At 36.6% G+C, this 26,014-nt stretch overlaps 1 protein-coding gene across 1 annotated transcript; it reads right to left on the bottom strand.

The window, feature by feature from the left end:
* Nucleotides 1-1,904: 1,904 nt before the first annotated feature.
* LOC141430572 (collagen alpha-1(XV) chain-like) lies at nucleotides 1,905-23,470 on the bottom strand. Its single transcript, XM_074091343.1, has 9 exons — nucleotides 23,413-23,470; nucleotides 22,938-23,050; nucleotides 19,960-20,052; nucleotides 17,509-17,631; nucleotides 16,375-16,505; nucleotides 13,877-14,056; nucleotides 13,096-13,239; nucleotides 4,743-4,823; nucleotides 1,905-3,695 (listed from the first exon to the last, which is right to left on the bottom strand). Exons 1-9 carry the CDS (start codon nucleotides 23,438-23,440, stop codon nucleotides 3,620-3,622), a joined length of 969 nt encoding a protein of 322 aa, XP_073947444.1. The 5' UTR covers nucleotides 23,441-23,470; the 3' UTR covers nucleotides 1,905-3,619.
* Nucleotides 23,471-26,014: the final 2,544 nt, after the last annotated feature.

Genomic DNA, 26,014 nt, shown 5'->3' with positions numbered 1-26,014 from the left:
TTATGTCGCCGTGGCTTCTTTTGTTTGAGAAGAGTGGGTAGTATTTCAAACTTGTCCGTGTGCTGCCAAAGAAATATTGTTGAAAGAAAAAAATAATTTTGTAAATACAGATAGATAGAAATAGTAATGCTTGTATATTTATTTTCAAAACTATTCTAAATGGGAATTATATAACTTGCCGATCTCTATTTAATTTTCAGTTTAAATTTTTATTGTTCAATAAATATACATTGTTTTTAAAAATGTAGACAATGAGATACACTTGCTTTTATCTGTAATTATGTTTTAACATTTTGGTGATTACTTACTTCAACATTTTCTACAATCCTTACCATAATATTTGGGGGGGGTTGCCATAATCCCCACGCTTGGCAGGCGGCTTGGGGATCGCAGTGTTTGCTGATGGTTTACGCAGAAGACGCTGCTGCCCGTCTTCTGGATTTTTCCCTTAGTCGCCTTCTACGACACCCAACGGAATGAGAGGGGGGGGAGCTATTCTTGTCCGGCCACCCCACGGATTGTCCGGCCACCCCACGGATTTGACGTTGCCAGTGATGACTTATGGCGCTGACTGTTGGCCTCTTAGAGAGGCTCAAAGTCACGCAACGAGCTATGGAGAGAGCTATGCTTGGAGTTTCTTTGCGCGATAGAATCCGGAATACGGAAATTCGTCGAAGAACTAAAGTCACTGACATAGCTGGAAAAATATGCAAATTGAAGTGGCAATGGGCAGGCCACATCGCTCGAAGAACAGATTACCGTTGGGGGAGAAAAGTCCTCGAGTGGCGACCACGAACCGGAAGACGAAGCGTTGGCAGGCCTCGCACCAGGTGGACTGACGACATCGTGAGAGTGGCGGGAAACCGGTGGATGCAAGTGGCAAGTTGTCGTTCATTGTGGCGTTCTAAGGGGGAGGCCTTTGTCCAGCAGTGGACGTCTTCGGGCTGATGATGATGATGATGATTACCATAATAAAATAATAAAAAATGATAAAAAATATGAACTGAAAACATATGTGATATGATATAAAACCTGAAAAAGATATACATATGAACGTGTTGATTTTCGTGTTTTCATCTCACTATAATATACCTTCGTATTATTCTAATCGGGTCTTCGATTACATTAACTCTTATAAACTCCGTAACCCTCATTACTATTGTGACCCCCAAATTATCCCAATTTCTAAAACTACGCCCCAATTGGGCCGCTAACGGAGTAATTTATTCCTTAACCCTATTTCCTAAGTAAAAACGTTCTACCATTAAACTCTTTGATAACCTCGGATACGCCATTCCCTACTATTTGTTTGTCGTTGCTGGCTTATTTTAATAAATAGCCAAGCGGTGACTCGGCTGTAGTGGCTAAATGTTTCACTTCATTATGAACTTTTTGATTCTTTTCGCTATTGACCTGTTCGAGTTACTTTGCAGCGAAAGAGGGTCTTTTGGTTTCATTGATGAGAAAGGAATGTAGGTCATTAGACTCCGCTTAAAACTGATGTATTTTTGGATTGGGAACTACACAGACACACCATTGATCTTTTTACCGTTTACCACGGCTGGCTAAATTTTGTTAACCTATATTTATTTGTCTTATTCTAAGTCTTATTTTGCTTCCAGATGCCGATAAAATTTCTTTTTAATAACAATTTTATCTTTTTTTATAAATAAACGGGTATCTTATCCATGACTATTAACTTGGCAATTTTCTAAACGAGGTAAAGAAGATTAAGCTATTTTTGGCCACGGAAGTCGTGACATTCCCTGGTGGATAAAGCTTTTTGGTTTGGCTGGTCATATCCTATCCGATGGAAAAGAAAAGGTAAAAATAAAACGATGCATTATAAAATTCTTTTTATTTTCAAAACAACATGTACTCGTGAAGTACAATAAAATCCACCTAGCGTCACATTTTTTTAACAATGAAAAATTACAAGATATTTTCTTTATACATATTTGAATCTACAGTAATAAAAGTTTCAACAAAATTAAATATCTTAGTCGAAACATATATCCGATAATTTACGCTAATAACTTTAAAAATAATAAATGATGAACGGTCAAATGTAGCAATTTTTTAATCAGAATATTCAAAAGAAAACAATTACCGCTAATTTCTGGAATTCGAATAATTTATATTAATTTGAGTATTCATATATAATTATAGAAATTCAGTCAAAAGATCTCATTGACAGCGTTAATTGGAAGAAATAAAGCATTTTACACATTATCACAGGTATCATCAAAAATAATACAAATAAATAAATAATGTAAGGACACTAGTCAAACGTAAAATTAATTGAATACCACTTACATAATATATGCAATATAAATCAAACTCCGACAGCTGAGGCCGAATTATTTTTGTTTTACAAAATAACAGAATTGGTAAGTAATAGTATTTAAAACTACATCCACACAAAAAAGTATAATGAATATTGTTTTCGGTCAACTTTTAATTACAAGGGTAATTTTAACATACACACTAAACTTAAATTGCATTGATGTTATTTTTAGTAGAAGTCTTAAACAAACTTTAACAATTCTTTATAATTTGAAATTATTCTTGTCCTAAACCAATTACGTCAAATTAAAGACAATTATATCAAAAACGATTGTTACATTTCGAGTTGAGTTAGAAGTAAAACAGTGAGTAATGAAGTCAAATTTTTTTTTTACTCTCGATAATTATTTACACCCGTAAAATACATTATGAAGTACTGGTTAGTGTAACACATTTATTTAAATAGAAAACTTATAAAGCCCGAGTTATTTACAATACTTACTACTTAAATTTCAAATGGCTGATATTTCCATGATAAACGATATTTATTAATTCTAACTACATGATGTCAAATACTATGTTTTGAGTAATATAACAATTGATAAAGAGTTGATTGTTTGTTCTTATTTCATAGCAGTTTTTGTTTTTGCATAAGAGTATTTGAAAAGTTTAAACACAGCGTTGCATCAAAACGGTAATGATGAGATAATTATAACGGGATTGTTTCTAATTTAACAGCGACAGGATTCTTTAATGTTAATGTGAATTGACAGCAAAATTACATCCAAAATAAAATTAAAAGCTCATGGCAGAAGTATGTAAAATTATGCGAGTCATCTAATGTATTGCAATTAGTATTATCAAGGTTTACTTTATAATAGGCCAGGACGCTGCCACAATGATGAATAGTATTTTACAATGAATAATACCTTTGAAATGTAGTCAAAATTAGGCTACTAAGTTCACTTGGTGGTAGTATTATGGAAATTGATATAATTTAAAATCAAATAATATTATGGTCAATTTTTTATGAACAACATTTTGAGAATCAGTTAAGATTCAATATAGAGTTAATTAGAAACGAGTCTTAAGTGTTGCTAGTTGATAATTACGAATAATTTTATTTAGGTAGCTATTTATAAATTTGCATCATGTAGTCAGACATAACTAAAAGCAAAATGATGTAGCTCTAATCTTGAAAATACTTTATTTCGTGTATTGTCGATATGCTCCACTGGAATCATTGCTTCAAGAAAACGTCTCAGGCATTACATTAAAAATATGTACAGTCTTCACAATTTTCCTTAAACTAAATATAATAAGGAGTTTGTATCTATAACTTATTTCTAGTATCATTTCGTTGATCATTTAGGTCTTTTAGGAATCGTAGTTTATCCGCCGTGCGGTACCTGTGAATATCGAAATATATTAACTAAATTATAGTGGCAACTTAATTATTAATCCTCGCCTGCGGCTCGGGGACGAGTCACAAGTTCTGTTTTCATGGATAGCTATAGGTATCTTACCTAATTTAGTAAAACACGTTATAAAAAACAAACAAACAAAAGTCTTTATTTCTTATGTACCTACTGTTTCATTTTTAATATCAATAGTGGTAATATAGTTGGACGCGGCATCATACACACACACACACATTTGATTATATTTTATAATATGTCTTGCTCCTGGGGATTGAGTAACGCATCGGACCTCAAAGGAAGACACGTCGCGATAATGACGTAATGGCAACGCGCCCTGTCTATTTGAAAAAAAGAAGAAAAAAGAAGAGTTCGGTCTTGAGATTTCTTGACGGTGATGGCGGCCGCCGTGTTAATAAATATTAATTTGTATAAAAAATAATAAGAACTATTGGTGAAGAAGTGAGTTTTTGCGGACACTGCGGACTATTTTCGGGGTAAGCTTAGGGAATTATTTTATCTATATTGTTTTAGATTTTACATTTTTTTTGTTGGTTTAAATTTCACACGGAAACTAAAGAAAGCGAAAGGTAAATAGCCTTTGAACCAGTGCACCCAAAGGCCATAGATGTTTTATTAACACCGACATTCTTCCATTGTTCGTGACTGCGCTTGCGCCTAATCGTCTTGGTCTAAAAAGTAGACGAATATTTTACTTTATGCAGTGGAACATAAAACAAAATTTTATGCAGCCCATAGAGAACAAATACGAACTTTATGAGCATGGAATCTGAAGAATGTACAGTCAAGGGCAAAGATATCAACACGGCCAAATGTATACACGACCTTTATGTTAAGTGCATAAAGTCGTGTATACATATTTTTGCAACTTTGGCCGTGTCGATATCTTTGCCCTTGACTGTACCTAATCATTTTAACACTCGTTACATGTCATGTTAACCTACTTTAAGTACCTACCTACTAAATGAAACAAGGCTTGCATAATGCTCACAACGAAACGAGTTTTATAATACTTACTTGGATCTTTTTTTTCTCCTCACTGTGTTTACTGGCGTAGCCTCTACGCACAGCACTATTAATTTTGAGCTGCAGGAATACCTAGAGCAGAAAGTACAAGGTTGACTTAAAGTAGTTTTTCATATAAATGTAGGAATTGCGGTTGAAAGCGGATTCTATTAAACCTAATTTCAATAGCGTTCTAAAATGCTATAAAGTGCTCATATGTAAATAACTGCTAGTACCTACCTAAATGTCACAGAACACAATATTTCCGCTAAACGACTGAGCTGAATCTTAAATCCCTTTTTGAATGTGACGATATAAACACTACGTGTGTATTGCACGGCTGGGTTCAAAAGCCAAGAAAATTTAAGATATTATTATGTTTAAATTAGCATAAACATGAAAGCGTAATACCTATAACTCTTCGGAGACAAGTGTTAAAGCCCCGTATTGAACAAAATGGTAGAATGAAAGCCTGACGTCAACGTACAAAAGATACGTAAAGTCGCGAATATGTTATCGTATTTCTATGTATAACCGTACAATACCTACCCACGTGTGACAAGACTCTCTGAGGAAACGTTGGGAGAATAAAGCGACATTTTGAATAAGCAAAATTTAATTAGGTTGTTTGCAGTTAGCGTGTTTGAATGAAATACCAGACCACGTCTAGCTGTTTAAATGAAGTTAGGAATTTTAAATAATATTTTGTACTTGTTTTATTTCTTTGTAAGATATATATATATATATACAGTAACGTAAAAAAAAGGCAAAGGCAGTGCGCGTGTTGCAGCAGCCGCCGAGTTGCGTTGCTCCGAAGAGGAAGGGCTACGGATTAGCCCGAAACATGTCGGGCTAAACTCGATTTAAGACATGAGTTATCCGGGTCAATATATTTTTTTATATTTATTTATTTATTTATTTATTTAATAGACACACCAACAAAGTACAGAGCAATTACATTTACCACTTAAAATTAATAGTAAACTCGCCTAGCCCGTACCTCAATAACAGGCATGCAACAACATTTACCATGAGAACTAAACGGACAGTACATAAATAACATCACATTAACAATACACAACTAAACACAAAATTTATAAACAGATCGAATTTATAAACAGATCGAACTATTACTTAATTTTACAAACTGGTGATTTGATTGGTAGAAGCATTTTACGCCTCCAACTAGTAATACTATCGGAGTAGACATCAAGGTTGTATATTTTCTGATGTTCATTGTACCGCGTTTGTATCCTGCGCACGGTAGAAAATTTACCTAAATTTGACTTCGCCAACCTTGGCCTGAAGGTAGTGACTCGTGACGGTCTAATATTGACTCTCGGGACAGCAAAACTTAGGCTTTCCAGGATACCACTTTCTTGGATATCACCATTTATTATTTTATGAAGCAGAACAAGATCCAGGTATTCCCTTCTTAGCTGGAGAGAACGCATCCCAAAATGGTCGAGCCTGCCAGCATAACCTGTGCGCTTTCCGATGCTTTTGGTGTTGTCTTTAAAAGCCATATACCGAGTAAAGGAGCGCTGTACCTTTTCTAGGCGATCAATATGGACCTGGTATGAAGGATTCCACACCTGACTACAGTACTCAAGGCGTGAACGTACAAGAGTATTGTAAAGGGTTTCAAGTGTCTTAGGGCGCTTGAAATTCTTAGCTACCCTCTTGACAAATCCCAACATTTTAAAGCAGCCCCTGACAACACTATCTATATGACTAATAAAACTTAGTTTATTGTCAAGAATCACTCCCAGGTCCCTTATAGTGCAAACTTCTTCAAGCTCAACGCCTCCAATTGCATAACTACTGTTGATTATGTTCATATTTCGAGTGAACTTTATATGTTGGCATTTAGAGACGTTAAGGACCATACCATTAGATGCACACCACCTACTGATACTGTCCAAGTCCATCTGGAGCAGTTCCACATCACTGGTATTCTTAACTTCCTTATAAAGTTTCAGATCGTCAGCATACAATAAAAATTTACTATTCTTTATGACGTCACCAATGTCATTAACAAATAAAACGAAAAGTAACGGACCCAGATGTGATCCCTGTGGCACCCCTGAGGTAGTTGGATAATATGCTGACATATACCCATCCTTTACAACCCTCTGCCTCCTGCCTGTGAGATACGATCTAAGCCAAGCTAGCATTTCACCAGAAACACTGAAATCATGAAGGAGCTTGTTCAACAGTATATTATGGTCAACTTTATCAAATGCACTGGTGAAATCCGTGTAAATAGCATCAACTTGCACCCTACAATCAACCGAGAAAGACAAATCATTGACGTAGCATATTAAGTTAGATGCTGTGGACTTACGTGGCATGAAACCATGTTGCAATGATGAGACTTGTTCTTTAACGTGCCAGGCTAGTCTGGGATAAATCAAACACTCAAATAATTTCGAAAATGTACTTAAGATGGATATCGGGCGATAGTTATTTACATGAGTTTCGTCCCCTTTTTTAAATACTGGTACAATGTTCGCCTCTTTCCATAGCGCAGGGAACGTGGATGTTTCAAGTGATTTATTGAATATCAGCAACAATGGAAGTGACAAATTAGACGCGCATTTTTTGATAAAAAAAGGCGGTATGCCATCTGGTCCAGCGCCCTTACTTATGTCCAGTGACTTGATTGCCTTAAGTACGTCACTCTCAGAGAAACGAATACGTGACATGCTGGCGAAACAGTGAGGACTGGTGGAAATCCTTGATTTAAGATAGTCGTCCATTGGGGAACTCGCAGAAAATATAGAGGAAAATTGTTTTGCAAAAAGGTTACAGATATCGGTATGACCGTCAGCAGTAACACCATTAAGTTGCATGGTGGATGGGTAAGTAGATTTTCCTTTCCTGAGACTTTTAACATACGCCCAGAAATTTTGGGAGTTGCAGCTTATGCCATCTTCGACAGAAGCCATATACACCGAGTAATCCTTGTCCATCTTGACTTTGACACGTTTGCGTAATATATCATATTCAAGGTAGTCCCTGGGATTTTTACTCTTCTTATAAATCAGTCGTCTTTTTTCTTTTTCTCGCATCATTCGCATTAGTACAGAACTGAACCATTTTGGCCGACCAAGCTGTCTATTCTTACTAAAAGGAACAGTATCGTCTATAACCTGACGGAGAGAGGCGTAAAATACTAAAACCATATCATCGACAGTAACGCAATCAGAGAACTTAGAGAACCAATCTATTTCATTTAATTTCGAATTGACAAGAGTATAGCAAGCTTTCTTAAAATTATGAGTAGCAAAAGACTTAGGCGTAGCTAGGGATTGCAATCCGGATAGTTCGAAATCCGAAATAACCGAAAAAATCCGGATTTTTGCTGTCTTTCTAAATTCGGATTTTAACCTAAAAATCCGGTTTTTTCGGATTTCAATTATAGTTGACATTTAACCAGAATCTATTGAATTTCGTTGCTCGCATTCATTCATTCATGCGTTCGCTTCGCTGCTAGCCAGCCCTCATGTTGCCACGTGCCACGTGACATAACCTTTTCGGCACCCCCCGCGCCCCGCTGGCTACCTATAGGGATATGATTTTATGTGATGCGCAATAAGAATCGATTTTGTAAAAGATCGATGTTATGGAATGCGATCTGCAATTATTTAACCGATTCACGAAAATCCAATCATAACTCAGATTGGTTCGTTTACTTAGAAGACCGGATTAAAAAGTCTAATTAGGTAAGTATTGTTATTGTAAATGTTCCTTAATTGAGAATAACTATCTAAGGTTTTGTGTGTGCTTATAGCATTGAAGGTTGTGTGTGCTTATGGCATTGAATTTTTGAAATATTTTTTTTACGTAATTCCGGTGGGTAATTTTTTTTTTTACTTTTGGTGAAAATAAACACTCGTTGGGATACTACTTTGCATTAGGCTCTCAATGATACAAGAGGCACTTATTTAAATTCAATAACAAAATAGCTATGCGATATTGAAAAAAAAACGCCACTGAAATTACGATATTGACAGCGAAATTACTTCTTTATTAATTACATAGGAAATTAGTTTCAAATTACGAACTATTACTATGACTTATGTACGTAACTATAATTTATTTTATCTACATGTAAATATTCTTTTTGTTCCTAATATTTGAATGTAGGTTCGATCAAAATAAATCGAATGCGAAATCGATTCGCTTGACCTTTCATTATCCATAATTTGCAAAGTCGCACTTGCACCTACTGTAAATGACAAACATAATATATTGGCATGTTCATTAAGCAGACGCGTTCATACTTGTTATTATCATTCGTCCTTCCACCTCCGCCTCAGGTAGTACGCTCAAAGAAAGCAGGGTGATCCATATAGCCAGCATGCCACAAAAAAAATATACACGCTAGTATCACGGTAGTAATTGCTCATTAATAGCATGCTTTTGTGCTAAGTAATAAGCATAATCCGTAAGTACCTTTATATTTCACGAGAGCGACGCGAGTAAGCGAGTGAGTTTAACATGAAACTACCGTTAGATTCAATCATAATGAGCATAATTAGTAATTTCGCTGCCCTATCTGTAATTTCGGTGAACAAAAATGTCACCGGAATTACGGCACCGAAGATTACGACAACGAAGTATTTTGGCGATTACTGCTAAACTATTATATATGAGTACTATTAGCTCTTTTCTGAGAATTAAGAACAAAGTCAACTAATAAACAAAAATAGAAACATTGAATTAAAATCATTGTATATCGCAAAACGGGCATCCACGGAAATTACTTTTAAGATGACCCATACACATCGCGCGACAGACTTGTATTGATAGGCACACAAAATTCGGTAGTTGGAGGTTCACTCTGCGTGATAACTAAAACAGAACTAATGTACTTTCCCATAAAAATGTGAATATCTTAATGGTGAAGGATCAAAGATATTAGCAAGTATTTGCGCAAAGTGATATTGGTAGATCGACGTTCGACAATCACAAAATGGTCAACCTATTTTTAAATAAATATGTATTTAGCATGAAAAAAATATAGAATGCGTTATTTAATTAGCTTCCTTAAAATGACTCCTAGACACAAAGTTATGCTCAATTGATTCAGCAAAACCGCAGGCAGACAGGCTTCACAGACTTACTGCAGTTAGTGTTTCCAATCAGAGTTTTAGACTGATTAAACGCGTAATATAATAAAAACACAGTTTTATTTTACATTTTCTTAATGTAATTCCATATTTTTTTTTAAATTGGTAAAATTATGTTAAAATTCGAAAAATCCGGATAATCCGGATTTGTACGTGTCGATATTTATAAAATCCGGATTTGAAAAAAGACCGGATTTTGCAATCCCTAGGCGTAGCGGAGCTTACACATTCAATTTCGTCAATTGCCATTTCGAGAGGTGGGTGATGAGCATCAATTTTGCTCAAAGGTCACATGCAACAACCACACTTGGACCCAAAAAATTACACAAAACTAGATCCAGGATTTTACTGTTATGATTTTTTATGTTATTTAGTTGAAACATATTACAAAGAGACATAAAATCAAACAGAGAAGTAGAGACAGGTGAGGCGCATGGTTTTGACTCAGAAAATAAGCCAGAACTGTCCAAATTCCATTCAATAGATGCAATATTAAAGTCACCAAATATGATACACTTGTCTTTACTACATACAACCTTATCTCCAACACTGTCAAAATACCTATTGTACACTTGCGACGCCTCACCCGGAGGTATATACACTGCGCCAAGATTGATACTATAATGGGCGGAAACACGCACCGCAACCCACAAATCTTCACACTCAGTTTCCCAGTTTAGCAGTCTACATGCGGGCAGCTTTTTGGAGACTGCTATAAGGCAGCCACCCCCATCCTTCTTTCCAGTTGATAGGAGGTTTCGGTCACGACGAAAAATAGTGTATCTTGGATCCAATAACTCCGCATCGGCTATACCTGAATGAAGCCACGTCTCTGTGACAATAATGATGTCATGGGTAGAACAAGATGTTGCAAGTCTTAAGTCGTCGAGTTTTGTTCTTATCCCTCTCATATTTTGGTAGTATATATTTAATGCCATTTTATCGAAAGAAATCCATAACAGGCACAAGCACTCACTGTTCTTTCAACTCCTAAAGACGATTGAGATCCGATGAATTCCGAATGTGAAGCAAGCTTGCTTCTTCGTTTTTACGGACATAGATTCTGCCATAACGCACCCACACAAATTTATACGACTTAGCCTTCCCTGCTATCCTTGTCTCAGCATGCAACCTCTTTACAGCCGGAGATAGATGTTCGGAGACAAAAACTGGGGACTTGCGGCCTGCGATTCCCAAATCATATGTGTTCAACTTTTCTGCCCTGTCTTGCTTGTTCTTATTGTATTTTATTACGGCTGTCAATAACTCATCCCTCTGAAGAGCAGAGCGTAGCTTTACGATTACTGCTCTCGGCCTCTCGTTGTTTGGATTAAGCTTAGCAACGCGCTTGCAGGCTAGAATATCCGTAGGCTGAAGAGGATACGAGACCACGTTGGCAAGCTGGACTACGGTTGTCTGTAGCAGCTCACCTTTAAATTCTGGTAGGCAAGTAATTTCTACATTACATTCACGGGAGTTTTGTTCGAGAAATTCTAAGCGTGAAGACAGTTCTGACACTGAGGTTCGGAGTTCCGAGTTTTCTTTTTTTAGGTTGCTCATGTCTTCCTGATTTGCCATTAATTGACTATGCATTTCGTCGTAACGCTCACTCATGAACCGAACACTCTCCAGGACCTGTTCGCTCATTATCCTAAATTCTCTTTATTTCATCTTTTAAAAGTAATCTCATTTTAGCAGTAAGTGAGTTCTCGAGAGAACCGTACCAAGGCGGAAGGTCGTTTTTGTTGTGCACGTCGGCGGGTTCCTGTGCTGATGCCTGAGCATTTTTAACCTTTTGCCGAGTAAAAACGCCTGTGTCACCAACAGGGGAGCCAAGCGGAGTATCAGTGTTGTCTCCCGTCTTACGTGCATTGCACTTACAAGCAGGGCAGACCCACTCCTTTTTTACAACTGAAGATAGTTTCTTGAACGTCTGGTCAGTGTATCCAACGCAAGTGTGCTTATACTCCCGGTGGCAAGCAGCATTTGTACATTTCAAAAATTGTGTAGATTTCATCTCCTCATCGCAACACTCGCAACGCCTTGCGTTCGTACTAGCATCTTTGCCAACCTTCGACATCCCTTAAACTGCACGCTACCCTGCACCACGAGACTAACGACACACAAACGATAGTTATCACAGCCGCTCCGTATCTCGGTACGACGCGTGCCGTCGCTCGGTACGCAGGCGATGAGTATTATTATAATATAACAGTGAGCGATCGTTATGTAACGTTACTTATAGGGTGAAATTGGTAACGTCATCAAGCCCTGGTCGCAAGTCAGTGATGCACTTTTTAATTTCAAGACGTTTATGTTTTTGTGATGTATTTATTTCTCTGATAAAAAATGTTAGTTAATTGATGTTAACTTTTTCTAACCGAATATAGGGTAGTTTAACTTTATTTTATTTTTAACTGCTGTTTAAAGTCACTCGCGTACTTATTTAGTGGAGCTAATTGTTCTTTTCTTATGTTCTATTACGAGATAACATTCACACAAGATATTTAGAGTGTTAAGTTCACTTTGGCACTATTTTTATTCACTATTTCCCAGTTTAACACTGGAAATCAATCTTATGTACAAGGGCACGATTCACCACACTTGATAGTTATCGTAAGTTTTTAAGATGATGATTTATATTTAACAAAGGCATGGTTTAAATTTTTTATTTGCCCTTCAGTCACTCTATATTTGCCTCTATTGGACTCTTTTGAAAGAACATTACTCTATTGACAGAAATTACTCACTTTTATTTATTACAAGGCGTAATTTCAAGGTAGTTCTTACCAAAAAGTTTTAATTTTTTAATATGCTCTTTTATATGCCACTTTAAAAAAAACTGACATTATAATAATACAACTATACATAAATACATTCTATCATTCTCGAGTTATACCTACTCAAGAAAACCAATCGCACTCGAATGCCTACGATATAATAATGTTGGCTATATTTTGACGATTCCCAAGGCAACAGACAAGTAGACGTTAATATGAATATCCAGACAGTTTATTGAAACAATATTATGATAATGAATCGATATGGTGCGTCCTCTGAGGATGGCTTATTCAGGGAAATTGATAACCTATCATTAATTCATCCATTACCTTCCTTGGCTCGATTTCAATGAAAACTCGGAAAAGCTATCACACAGGTGAAAATTCACCCGCCATTAGATTGTTTCGCTGGTGGGTTTAAGTCCTTTTTTCACCGAAACTACTTACGTCTCTTGATCCAACAGCTTGTTGGAACGCAGTGATGAGGCCAGCCCGAACTTGTCAGGATTGCCGCTGTGCCAGGCGTCACAGTACGCATCCATTGCGGGCTCGCCGTTCGTATTGGCGCCGTGCCATACTGCTTTGGTTGGCCTGCGAGCAATGGATAGAGAACGTTAGAACAGTATTTATCCCGCTGCAGCAAATACACTGCTGACCATATGGAACAGAGGATTCAGTCTTGCAAAAATAAACGCTTATACACTTTTGGAATTTGTGATGCTATCCGTTGACACCAGTACCTATGCAACGCGCTAAAGCAATATTCACGTAGTTTCATTATAATGAGTAGCAGTTTATTGGTTCTCAAATCAACGCAGCGCAGCATGCTATTAGAGCGAACTTAGTAAGAAAGATTAGCTGAAGAGTGCGCACGTTTATGTCAAGCATACCTTAAAAGAAGGAAGAAAGAAGTTGGAGCAAGCAGTACCTGATTTAGAGTTCTAACGGCCCTAGGCTAACAATGAATATGCCCCAAGCAACAAATTATTATTTATGAGATTACTCTCTTTTCTTACTACTAAATCCACCTATTCCATTATCGCACTATTTCATCAGAGTAAATCTCATCTCAGCTTCGCGCCAGCTACCCCCTTGGTCCTTGCGCCCTAGGCTCTAGCCTTATTAGCTTATGGGTAAATCAGAACCTGGGAGCAAGCTTTGTGGCTTCAAAGCCAACTTCTTTCTTCCATGATTTTTACAATCCAGTTGTTCTTATTAACGATCTTACCAGCCAGGATCCATGAGGACGTTTTTCCCACTAAAGCTGTAAATTTTCGGTGCGTGCGCAAACAGGGCGCCGGAGCCGTCAAAAATGTCGCTCCAAGAGTTGAACAACACGTCACCTCGCAAATTCACCACCGCGTTGCCGCGATCTACCCAGCTAACTATGGAATCCATGGTTTGGACCCTATAAGAAAATTGGAGGTATTAATCGTAGTATGGTAGTAGGTTTGTAATACTACCAAATCCAGCGAGGCGTGGCCCGTTCTGAAACTTTACACATTTTTTTTTGTCTCAGTGACTTAACGCATTCACTGCCACCTAACTTGACTCGACTGACCACAGGTGCCACCGACGTATATGTGCGTTCAAAATGTATGAATAATTATATGCGTCGGTGGCAGTGAATGCGTTAAAAGTCTTAAAAAGTAAATCACTATGGCGTATAAGAGTGTTTAACAATAGGTCAATCAAATGATTCGATAGTACGCTAGTTGTATCCTATTACCTAGTCGATATTATAGCCATGATAAAAGGTTTAATCTCCGGTCGGGGCAGATTTATGTATAAACAATTATAATTTAAATAAAACTGGCCAAGAACATATCGTACACTTCCAGGATAGGGTTTCTTAGCTGTTACGAGAAAATCCTTGCTGACCTTTTTTAACATGTGGTTTACATTCTGTGTTTATTTTATAACTAGATCAATGGAAAAGTACTTAATAAATTATCATTATTATCCGTTAAAATATTCCGCAGATTTTCCACTATTTTTTATTTTAGATTTTCACTGTCTAAACCTAACCTAGCCTGTTTTTATCAAAATAAAGTTTAATTGATGACTACGAGTTGCACAATATTGTTAACCGTATACAATATGAGATAGGTCAATTGATAATTTAGATAAATCTGATTGACAATGTGCTATCCACGAAATAATTAATGGATTAACAATATTTAAAAAGCAAGCTTAGAATGTGTCTCTTTTTGATGACACTTTCAGTTCACTGTAATAAAATTACTCCTATACATTGAAGCTTAAATATATATTTTTTATTTGACTGGATGGCAAACGAGCAAGTGGTTCTCCTGATGGTAAGAGATCACCACCGCCCATAATTATCTGCAACACTAGGGGTATTGCAGATGTGTTGCCAACCTAAAGGCCTAAGATGTGATACCTCAAGTGCCAGTAATTTCACCGGCTGTCTTACTCTCCACGCCGAAACACAACAGTGCAAGCACCGCTGCTTCACGGCAGAATTAGCGAGCAAGATGGTGGTAGCAATCCGGGCGGACCTTGCACAAGGTCCTACCACCTGTTAAAATTGCTTAATCCTACTCCATAGCCCTAACTGTTTGGAATTTTCAGCATTATTCAATTTGACCTATTGTTTATAATACCTATAAAATATAACAAACAATAAAAAAGAGTGCACAGATGAGTAAGCTTTTAGTACTACGAGTACCTACGCCCCAGCTCACAGAGGCATACCACAATATTGGATGAAACTCAAAATGTTCAATATTTTCCGTTTACAGTATTTTGCATATTTATTTGTGCTGGAAATGAAATTGATATAAGAATTATTGAAGTGTGTAATTGTTCCCGTCTGAATTTCGCTTGTTATGTAATAAAAACCAGTTGACGCGATATTTTATGTAATGATCTGAAATAAAAGGCGTAGCAGCTTTGTTATTTTTAATGGATACTAGCTGTTGCCCGCGGCTTCGCCCCCGTTTTACCTTCTCAACAAACGCAACAAAAAAAGAGTTAGCGAAATCGGTCCAGCCGTTCCCGAGTTTTGCGCTTAGCAACACATTTTACGATTCATTTTTATTTATATAGATTATCACATCTTTAAAAAGGATGACTGATATAACTAGTCACCTTATTCATCAAACAAACATGCAAGTTTGTTTGGTACATACCTCTAAACGAGCAATTCTTGCATTATTATCATTATCAGATATCAGATATTATATACGTCCTATTCGATATTATTGCTGATAACTACTACTGGATTATTCAGGAGACTTGAGCAGGACCAACGCTACATCCTTATGTCCATCAAACTACTTGCATTACGGTCAATAAAAAGTATAGGAAGCAAAAAGCCAGTGGATTGCACAACTGATGGGAGTGCTGATGGGATGGCTTTTTAAAGCTTCTTTTTAAGTTTTTGATGTATGATTTCGATGACTTTTGTTTTAACCGTAAACCAGTGCCTCTTGCTTTTAATCCTAAATAGCCTGTATCAAAAATCCTTACTAATGTTATAAATGTGAAAGTAACTCTGTCTGTCTGTTTCTCTGTTACGTTTTCACGCTTCAACCGCTTAGGTAACTGATTTAGACAAAATCGGTATAGTTGGAGTCCCGAGGAAGGACATAGGCTACTTTTTATCCCTAAAAATGCATAGTATCCGCGAATTCTACGCAGAGGGAGTCGCAGGCAACAACTAGTATATAAATAAAAAAAATACACCAATATTTAACTTACCTGGAAGATATGAAAGCAGTGAAAGTACCGCTGAGGCCAGCCTTCTGGCCCTGTCGGAGACACTCGTAGTTGGTGCCACGTACACCATGCATGTCTCCAGTATGCGGCTCATTTAATGCAGCTAGCCGCAACTAATAAAAGTAAATAGTAGATTGTACAACAAGAGCATAAAACGAGCTATTTTACCCAAATGTTCATATAGCCACCCGAGCCGGTACGGCGAGAGTGGATAGACACGTCGAGGAAAAAGGGGTTTTTCATCACGCTTGCTCGTCAATGATGTTATTCCATGCCTGTATATACTAAATGACAATGGCCTCAATTAAGTTTTTTTTTATTTATTTATTTTATTCGACTGGATGGCAAACGAGCAAGTGGGTCTCCTGATGGTAGGAGATCACCACCGCCCATAAACATCTGCAACGCCAGGGGTAAATCAGACGCGTTGCCAATCTAGAGGTCTAAGATGGGATGGGATACCTCACGTGCCAGTAATTTCACCGGCTGTCTTACTCTCCACGCCAAAACACAACAGTGCAAGCACTGCTGCTTCACGGCAGGATTAGCGAGCAAGATGGTGGTAGCAATCCGGGCGGACCTTGCACACCACCTGCCTTTTTGTATTTTTTATTTCAACTCCAAATTTTGTTACTTTTACGGTCATCCTGTAAAACCCATATCGAAAATACAAACTGAAAGATAAATGTACAGAAAAACCAGAAAAATAGACCAGCGCTTAATAACGATGAAAAAAACATTTCACTTCTCCTGCTCGTAAACTTCGTATGTGCCTATCTAGGCGACATAAAATGACATTTAAAAATTAAATAAAGTTTTAGTATTTTTTAAAATAATTCGTGTTTTATAACAAAAAAACAATACTAGTTATACTAATAAGATAAGATTATAAGTACAGAAATATACAAAAAAATAAAAAAAATGGCGAAATTAATCAAAACTCTTGAAACGGGTACTTTCAAGTTACTTTGCGAAACCTGCGTTACCAAGCGTGATCTGTAAACATTATGTCCTGATTTTGAAACGACTTAGTATTTGCTATACATTTCAGTCTTTGAATTGCCATAAATTTTTATAAGATATCATCTCTGTATTTTACATAATTTTACAACTTACCACCGCCCTATCCCCCGTGGGGTTTTTATGATGTACTAAACTAGAAGTTTCTAGAATGTTCTGTAGCGGCACTCTAGTTGGTCCGTTGGCTGCTGGCGTCCGGAGGGCAAGTAGAGATCCCATCTGCAATTACAATTCTACTTAATATGAACATTAACACATCATTCTAGTGCCTATTGAATAAAAATTTATTTCACCTTTTTAGGGTTCCGTAGTCAACTAGGAACCCTCATAGTTTTGCCATGTCTGTCCGTCTGTCTGTCTGTCCGCGGCTAAGCTCAGAAACAGTTAGTACTAAAAAGCTGTAATTTGGCATGAATATGCATATTAGTCACGCCGACAGAATGGTAAAATAAAAAACTAAAAAAAATTTTTTTAGGTACCTCCCATTGACGTAAAGTTGGGGGTGAAATCTAAACTGCTAGGGGGGAAAAATTTGAAAAAATTCAGAATGGTAGTAAATATATCCAATTTACAAGGAAAATTATAGCGGCTGAGGTTTCTTGAGAATTATTAGTAGTTTAAGAGTAAATAGCAGTATATTACTTGATATTTTTCATAATGGCTACGGAACCCTATCCTGGGCGTATCCGACACGCTCTTAGCCGGTTTTACACATTATATTGTAATTTAAAAAAAAAGAATATTATTTCATGTCCTGCAGTAAACTTAAAGCTGTTCATTCTACTTTGTTGTTTTTTTTTTAATCTAAGTTAGCGTTTTTCAAATAAATCTGATTGGACTACTTGTATTGTACCAATATCTGACTCAACAAAACGGATAAATACGTAAAACTGTTTATTTCTTTAAATATACAAAATTAACTATTATTATTAGTCCAACCTTTGTATTTTAAGATTACATTACCAATAAGTGGATCTTAACTATACTGATATGATTACTCTTATGTCGAGACTCTATTTCTAGATCCGGCAGGAGATATTTTTGGATGCTTTACTGTGGCAGATATTTAATTAAGGCAGGTGACTGCAGAAGACAAATTTTTGTTTCGTAAGTTGCATGAAAAACAAGTATTTTGCATTTGATAGATTTTGATAATGCAATACGGGTATACATGTATTCTTTTTAACTATTTTTATTATTAATAATTCCCAAAAATCAATTTAAGAAATTATATATATAACTGATTTTGCGTGTCACAGCATTGTTTTAACCGTTTCAGTCAATTATACGACCGCAGGTGTTAATTAACGTTATTAAAACGACTTCCACCGCTTCACCATAATACTACCGAAGTTAACGTAACATTTTTTAAAGTGCTTTATGCATAATTTTTAAAGGGCTTTAAAAATTTATGGCAAATGGCTATGCAATGCATGCACGAGAATTAAAAAAAAAATATATATTGCATTGAAGTTGTTTTCCAATAAAGAAAAGTTTTAATTTGTTTCTGTTTGAGATGGGGCCGGGACACAAAACCAAGACGATAATAACATTTAACAGTAATATAATGAAGAGCTAATATAAAAAGTTCTTTTACTGCAATACGTTATGTACCGATATCAATTTTTCTTACCGATTAATATCGGTAATCTATAAGAGTAAGGTACCTTTACCTGCACACATACACAAATCCTCTATAATGACACTTGTGAAAGCAGTATATATAACGATGTAATGGTCATAATTACCTACGTATTATCGTAACAGTCACATAAACTACAATTTTGTATAAATTTATCAGATTTTCAAGTCACGGTTTTGGGTTAATATTTTCGTATGAATATTCATACATTATCAATATACATTGCCCACAGTGGGGAATGTCCACACTGATCGGCAGTATAATCAGTAGAACCACTTAAGTCCAAAAGATAAATTATTAACATAGTTCGCCGAGCTTTTACTAATCGATGTGGATCATATTTCAAATTTCAATACCTAACCGTCAACTATTATCACACACACACACACAAACATCACGCTTTATGGGGTAGGCAGAGCACACGAAACAAATGCGACCCAAACAAAACTAAACAACGGTTCTATTATTTTATACTGAAAATAACAAGTCAGTCCATGAAGAATAATTATGACAGGAGATGGCTATAGATGCTTAATATCTCGTATGTCATAGATGTGCTAAAGTTACTAAAATTTATTTTTACAATTTCTATTTCAGTCTGTGAAATTGGTATTATTTGTAATAAACGAGACTTGAATGCATTTTTTTTAATTCTGACGAAGGGTTAGGAAATGTTTATTTAAACATTGTACAGAACTCTGTGACGGTTTAGATTTAAAACGATCTTGATTCGCATGGATTTATAGGAACGTAACAAATTGTAATGAGCGTTGTGATTTGTTGTAAGTAGGTACCTAATTGTAGGTTTAATCTTTCCCCGTCAGGAATAGTGCCAGAAAAAAATTAGTGCAATGCAAAGATAAAATAAAGGTAACTCTCGTTTTATGAACTCTATGAACACTTACCGCTACGTATTGCCATCCATTGTTGACTCGGACGAGTAGTGCTTGTTCCTGAATCACGTAAGCCAACGTACCTAGTTGGCTGTTTCTACCCAGCTGCGGAAAAGCCCAATTTTTAGTTTTTTACTTGTTTTTAACCGACTTCAAAAAAAGGAGGAGGTTATCAATTCGGTTGTATTTTTTTTGTGTTTGTTACCTCAGAACTCCGTTATTTGAGATTTTTTTTTCGTTCGTCTAGGAATTAAGTCCCATAAGCACCAAATCAGGATCTGATCTAAGGAAATTGAGGGAACTCTTCAAATATTGTAGGACCACCTATGGTAATTTCGATATATTTAGGAGTAACTCATGCATTTGCTCTTGAAAATCATCATTTGGTGAAGTGGAACAGGTGATGAAGCACCAGGACTCTTCAATAACGAACGTCTCTGCATCGGAAAAAGCAAGTATTCGTAAAAGGTGACGATCAATTGACATTAAGCTATTATTGTTTCTTAGATCTTTTACACTAAAGAGCGTGAAAAACAAATATAACAAAAAATAGAACCGACTACAAAAAACCATGAAAATAATTTTCTACGAGTCTGAAGTCGGTGCCTCAGCACGAGCCAGCAGGAGTGATTGAAGCCCAATATACTCGTATAGTTGTAGGTTTTTTTTTTTTTTTTTAATTTATAAAGCGCTTATAAGGTGCTTTATTACATTACAATCTAGCCTATCTACGCTAATAAGCAATTTATCTTTAACTTAAACTATCTAATCAGAATTTAATCTAAGAAAATGTCCATTGGCAGTTCTTAGTTCCTTAAGGGGAAGACACTATGTTCATGTGTTCTTTTGTGCACTGCAAACATTTTTATTCACTAGTCACTATTCTAGCACTACACTAATTCAAAAGGCTTAGTTCTTTTGAGTCGTCTTTTTAAGTCCGTGTTGTCGAGAAGCTGGATTGCCTCGAGGTTCACATATAGTTGTATAGTTGTAGGTGAGGAAGACGATTATAGGTCCACTCCTGCTGGCTCGTGCTGAGGCACCGACTTCAGACTCGTAGAAAATTATTTTCATGGTTTTTTGCTGTCGGTTCTATTTTTTTGTTATAATTTTTTTGAGATGTCATCCTACTTAATCTTATAATTACGAAAGTTTGTAAGTCTGTTTGTTTGTAACCGCATCACATCAAAACCGCTGCACAGATTTAGATGAAATTCGGTATACAGGTAGTTTGAGTCCCGGGGAGGACATAGGATAGTTTTATCCCGGAAAAGCGCATATTTCCTGCGGGATAGCGATAAACGAATTCTACGCTGACGGAGTAACGGGCATCAAACTAGTAGTAAGTACCTAAATAAAAAATAGTTTCAACATTTCTGCTGTACTATGTTAGCATTCTCATTACTTATGAATGTAATTACTTTACACGTACACGTACTGTAACATTTTTATGAATTATGCAAATCAAGTGTTGTTTTAGTATCATAATTAATTTTTAAAAGAGCTATACACAAGCGATACAACAGAGAGAATTATTAAATAGAATTGCATCAAAAAATACAAGATTCTTGTCATAAAATATTAACAAAGAGCACTTCTTAGCCATATCATTGTTGTTACAAATAGATGCAGATACAGTCAAACACACAAATCCTAAAGTTCTAATTAAAGATTCTAGATCGATTTTAGTAGGTGTAGGTACTTAGTCACTGAGGTGACCCTTTACTTAAAAATTAACAGCCTTATTAATAAACGTGGAGTAAAGTAGGTTTAACTTTAATTCGAGGTTGAACTTGAGATTAGTAAAAGTCAGTATTAATAAACAAGAAGTAAGGAAAGAGTAAGCTAATCCAGGCTTAGTCTCGGACTAAAACTTAATCCTTGGTGATGCCTAGTTTAACGATGGAGTAATATTGGAGTAACCTAACTTTTCTGTTTCGATTGATGATTGTGGTTTGCCTGTGGATTTATTTGAAATTCATTGTAGTAAATTTATTTACCTAACCACTATTTTTGCATGCAAATAGCATAGTATAGCATGGATTATTATGCCGAAGATTTGCATGTCGTGCAAGAGCTTGAAGAACTCGAGGAATTAGAACAGGAGGTGGTTAGGCATGTAAAATTATACAAAGTCCGCAAAAATCCTTTCGAGCTTTCAGAACACGAATTTAAACCTAAATATCGATTTAGTCGTGATACTGCCAATTTCATAGTTGATATGGTGAAAAATGAGTTAGCAGGTGATGCGAGAGGTGGTCACATACCGCCTCATATCAAAGTCTTAACTGCCATAAGAGTCTGAGGCCGTGATATTTTCGTTTTTACTAAATTATTTTTAACGTGTATTTAATTAATATGCGATCTTTATTCAACAGTTTCAGTTTCATTCAGTATTAATCCCGTAATAACAAACAATGATGTTGAAGTGACTGTAGGGCTACTACGAAACTCGAAAATCGAAGTTCGTATCATACCGTCCCTCTCGCTCTATATAAGTGTCAGAGGGACCGCACGACACGAACTTCGAGTTTCGAGTTAGCCCTGCTGTTTTCAAAAGGCTGATAATTTGCGTCAGAACTAATTACCACTACACTTACACCATTGTGACTATAACAAGAGTGAGCGAGATACACTACAAAACAGCGCCATGCTCGGCCGCATGTTATATTTGGTTCTTTCTACTTCGGATGGGGGTTCATACCACAGATTAAAGACATTTCTTGTTTTTTTTTCTGTGGTTCATTCCTCGTTCATTCAATGACTCATTCTTTTATTTTTTTCTCACGCTGGGTTGCCATTGTTTACATCATAGTCTAGGTTTAAGAAATGTTTAACTAATACCTCGCTAGTCCATGTTTATTAATACAAATTTTAAAACTGACTTAATACTTATTTAGTCAAGGAGTTACTAGTCCAAGTGTAAGTTCGGATTAAATTCGAATTAGATGTTTTTTATTAATAAGGCTGTAAGATTTTATCATACTTACCCTTAGTACTGATTCAGTAGTTTTAAATATAATAGTTCCAACTATAGTCCGCCCATCTTCATCATCCTCAAACTCCACGTTATCTCCCAAAGGATCCAGAGCTTCCCGAAGGCCTGCACGGGAAATAATATTTTCCTTCAACTAAACTCATAAATATTCCATTTTATACTTTATTTTATTTGAACTAGAAGAAAGTTTTAGCGAAATACAAATGCGGTCTCTGAGCAAATGTAAACAAGTGAAGTTATATTATTTTATAGTAACGTTACAAAAAAAGGCACCAAAATTATATTAAGCATTCAACCGACGTCTCCTCAGTGTTACCAAAATCCCTGGTTGCCTTCATAAAGCTAGGTACTCAGTCGGTAAGTTCATGAAATTATCAACAGATTAGGTAAAACAGAAGAGTCTGCAATTGTACTGATTGTACAATAAATAAATTTGGGGATAGAGAAAATAGTAAAGTTCCACCAACCGTAAGACTCTGGTCGATATTGCATCATCTGATTTAAATTCCGTAGTATGTGTAGGGGATCCCGTGTTTTCCTGCAAATTAACTTCCTTAGTTTAACATATTTTATGAGTATACGTTACAGTTTTAACGAAAATGTTTATGTAACTTTACACGTCGCAAAGTTACATAAACATTTTCGTTAAAACTGTAACGTATACTCATAAAATATGTTTATAGTAGGATAACGGCAATCTTTTATCTATTTCAAAAAATATCGAATAAAATGAAAATAGACGGCCCTTCGATTTGTTTCATCTCTATCGTAATCATTGCGTCTAGTACTTACCTGTGCCGGGCTCCCTGCCATTAATCCCAGGGCTATCGGTCAACATGTCAGGTGGTAGTTCGGCATACGGCACTCCAGGGGCCCGGGGGACCAGGGGGCCCTGGCGGACCCGGCATCGACATGTACTTGGTGTTAGGAACCGGGGCCGCGACCCGGTCCGGCGGCCCCTCGGCCCCCTTGCCCGGCGTGCGGGATACCGTCGTATCCCGATCGCCTTTTTTCACCTTTATCTTCAGAAAAATAATAGCCTGCTGTCATTTTTTGTTTTTTTTTTCAGTATGATGTAACTTGTTTCGGAGCGTGGTATTACCTTGTCAAGGGCGAGTGGGTTAAGGCCAGGGTCGCCTTTTTCGCCTTTTTGCCCTTGAGGTCCTGTCTGGCCCGCTGCGCCAGGTGGTCCCTGCAAAGGGTTACGCTTATCTTAGCTGGCATATCTAATTTAGCGTGACATAACAGGTTACACAAGACAACGAGTAACGTGTGGGCGCAATTAATTTACATCGCACACCACCGCGGTTACATTATAACAGTTTGGTAATTAAAACAAGTTTATCAAAGTTATATTCATTTCGCTGAAACTTTTATGACAAGTAATTTGGATAAAACGTCTAACGTAATCGCTAGGAACAGTACCTATATAATGAAAACTAAATAGCTTTTTAATTGAGTAACATGTAACATTAAATTTAGACTAATTTTGTTTTGTACATTTTTTTAAGGTACCAACTTATTACGGCAGTAAATTTTGTTCCTATCCTACTACCTACCAAATTAAATCGATACTTATTATTACGATAACTTGTAGCCTCATATTTGAGCTTAATTAAATAGTCATGAATGTTTGTAAGACGTAACCATTTTGATTATATTTCAGTTCCAAATGAAAAGGTTATGAAGGTTAATCAATTGTTATTGAATTAACTTTGTAAGGCCTGTATTGAAAATTAACCCACGACACACAATCAATTCACATAATATATGTGTTTGTGAATATTAATAATAACGACAGAGAAACATTTACTGATTCCGAACATGTATATCTTACTATCTTTAAAAAAAATGTCGCTTAGTCAATTTCTTTCAAGCGTCGATATGTACCTTGTCTTTGAACCTTCTAGTAAGATATTAGGAATTACTGTAGTATTTCAGGGTTATACTGAAAACCAGCGCTGCGCTTGCCGTGGCAACACGCTGAGTATGGCCTTTTTGCTTCTTTCGCACAATGTCTTTTTTTCTTTCTTTTTAGTATGTAATAAGGTTGTCTTATTTTTAATTGTGTTTTTTTTGCTGTGCCGAAATTTGGGCAAATAAAATTATTCTTTCTTTCCTTATTTACATAAATGTTTGCCTATAATATAGTTAAAGAAAGGACGTACGCCCTTTAGGTTATTTTTTGCTGTGTTTAATTACATACGCCGTGTTTTATACTTAACCTTAGATCTTAGCTTATATGTTACAGTCGCATAAATGCGTGCTCATATTTTAGACACCTAGATAGCTGGTACCACTGGCAATGTATCGGATCCATATGTCATTCACTGGCAGCAACACATTGGTTAAAGACTTTTGTCTTAAGGCACTGAGGAAATTTTGGACGAAAAGACATTGCGGAGTTTCCCACATGCTGCCCATCCGAGTTGGATTCGACGATTGACCTCCTTCTCGAAGTTGGACTTACCTAATTGGACGTAAAAAATAATAATATTGTCCCTGACAAACCAGGTTAGCATTAGGTAGACGGCCAAATCACGAACAAGTTGCAAGTGGCATAAGAATCCCGTTTGTGACTGTATGAACAGTCAACATCATAAATACATGTACCTTATCAAGACGTCAATAATGTCTGTACACCTTAATGCCCACGGTCGTTGATATACATATATTAACGCTATGGCGGTATAGATATTTTATGCCCTTGACTGAACATTTGCAACTGTGCTCGATCGCTGCTTGAAATAAACACGATCATCCTTAATATTATTGTTATTCTTACGGTCCATCCCGGTAAATCCGATATCGCCGGAGGTCCCGTCCGTGCCCGGCAAACCAGGGCGGGCCGGGGGCCCCGGTGGGCCCCTGGGTCCGGGGGGGCCCGGGTGCCCGCGTTTGCCCGGGGCCAGTCTCGCCCTTTTCACCCTGTCAGAGAACAATTGGATATATTGTTAACATTCCTTAGTGGTTCACTGACCTATTTTGGGATACGGTCTTCCCCTTAGAAAAATGCACAAAAAAAGCGTGTACGTTTTTCATTCGCTCAAGATTGTATTGTTAATAAAA

Source organism: Choristoneura fumiferana, chromosome 8 (genome assembly GCF_025370935.1).
Source record: "Choristoneura fumiferana chromosome 8, NRCan_CFum_1, whole genome shotgun sequence".
Classification (NCBI taxonomy): domain Eukaryota; kingdom Metazoa; phylum Arthropoda; class Insecta; order Lepidoptera; family Tortricidae; genus Choristoneura; species Choristoneura fumiferana.
Note: the sequence above shows the minus strand (reverse complement) of the source record. Positions and strands in the feature narration are given on the sequence as shown.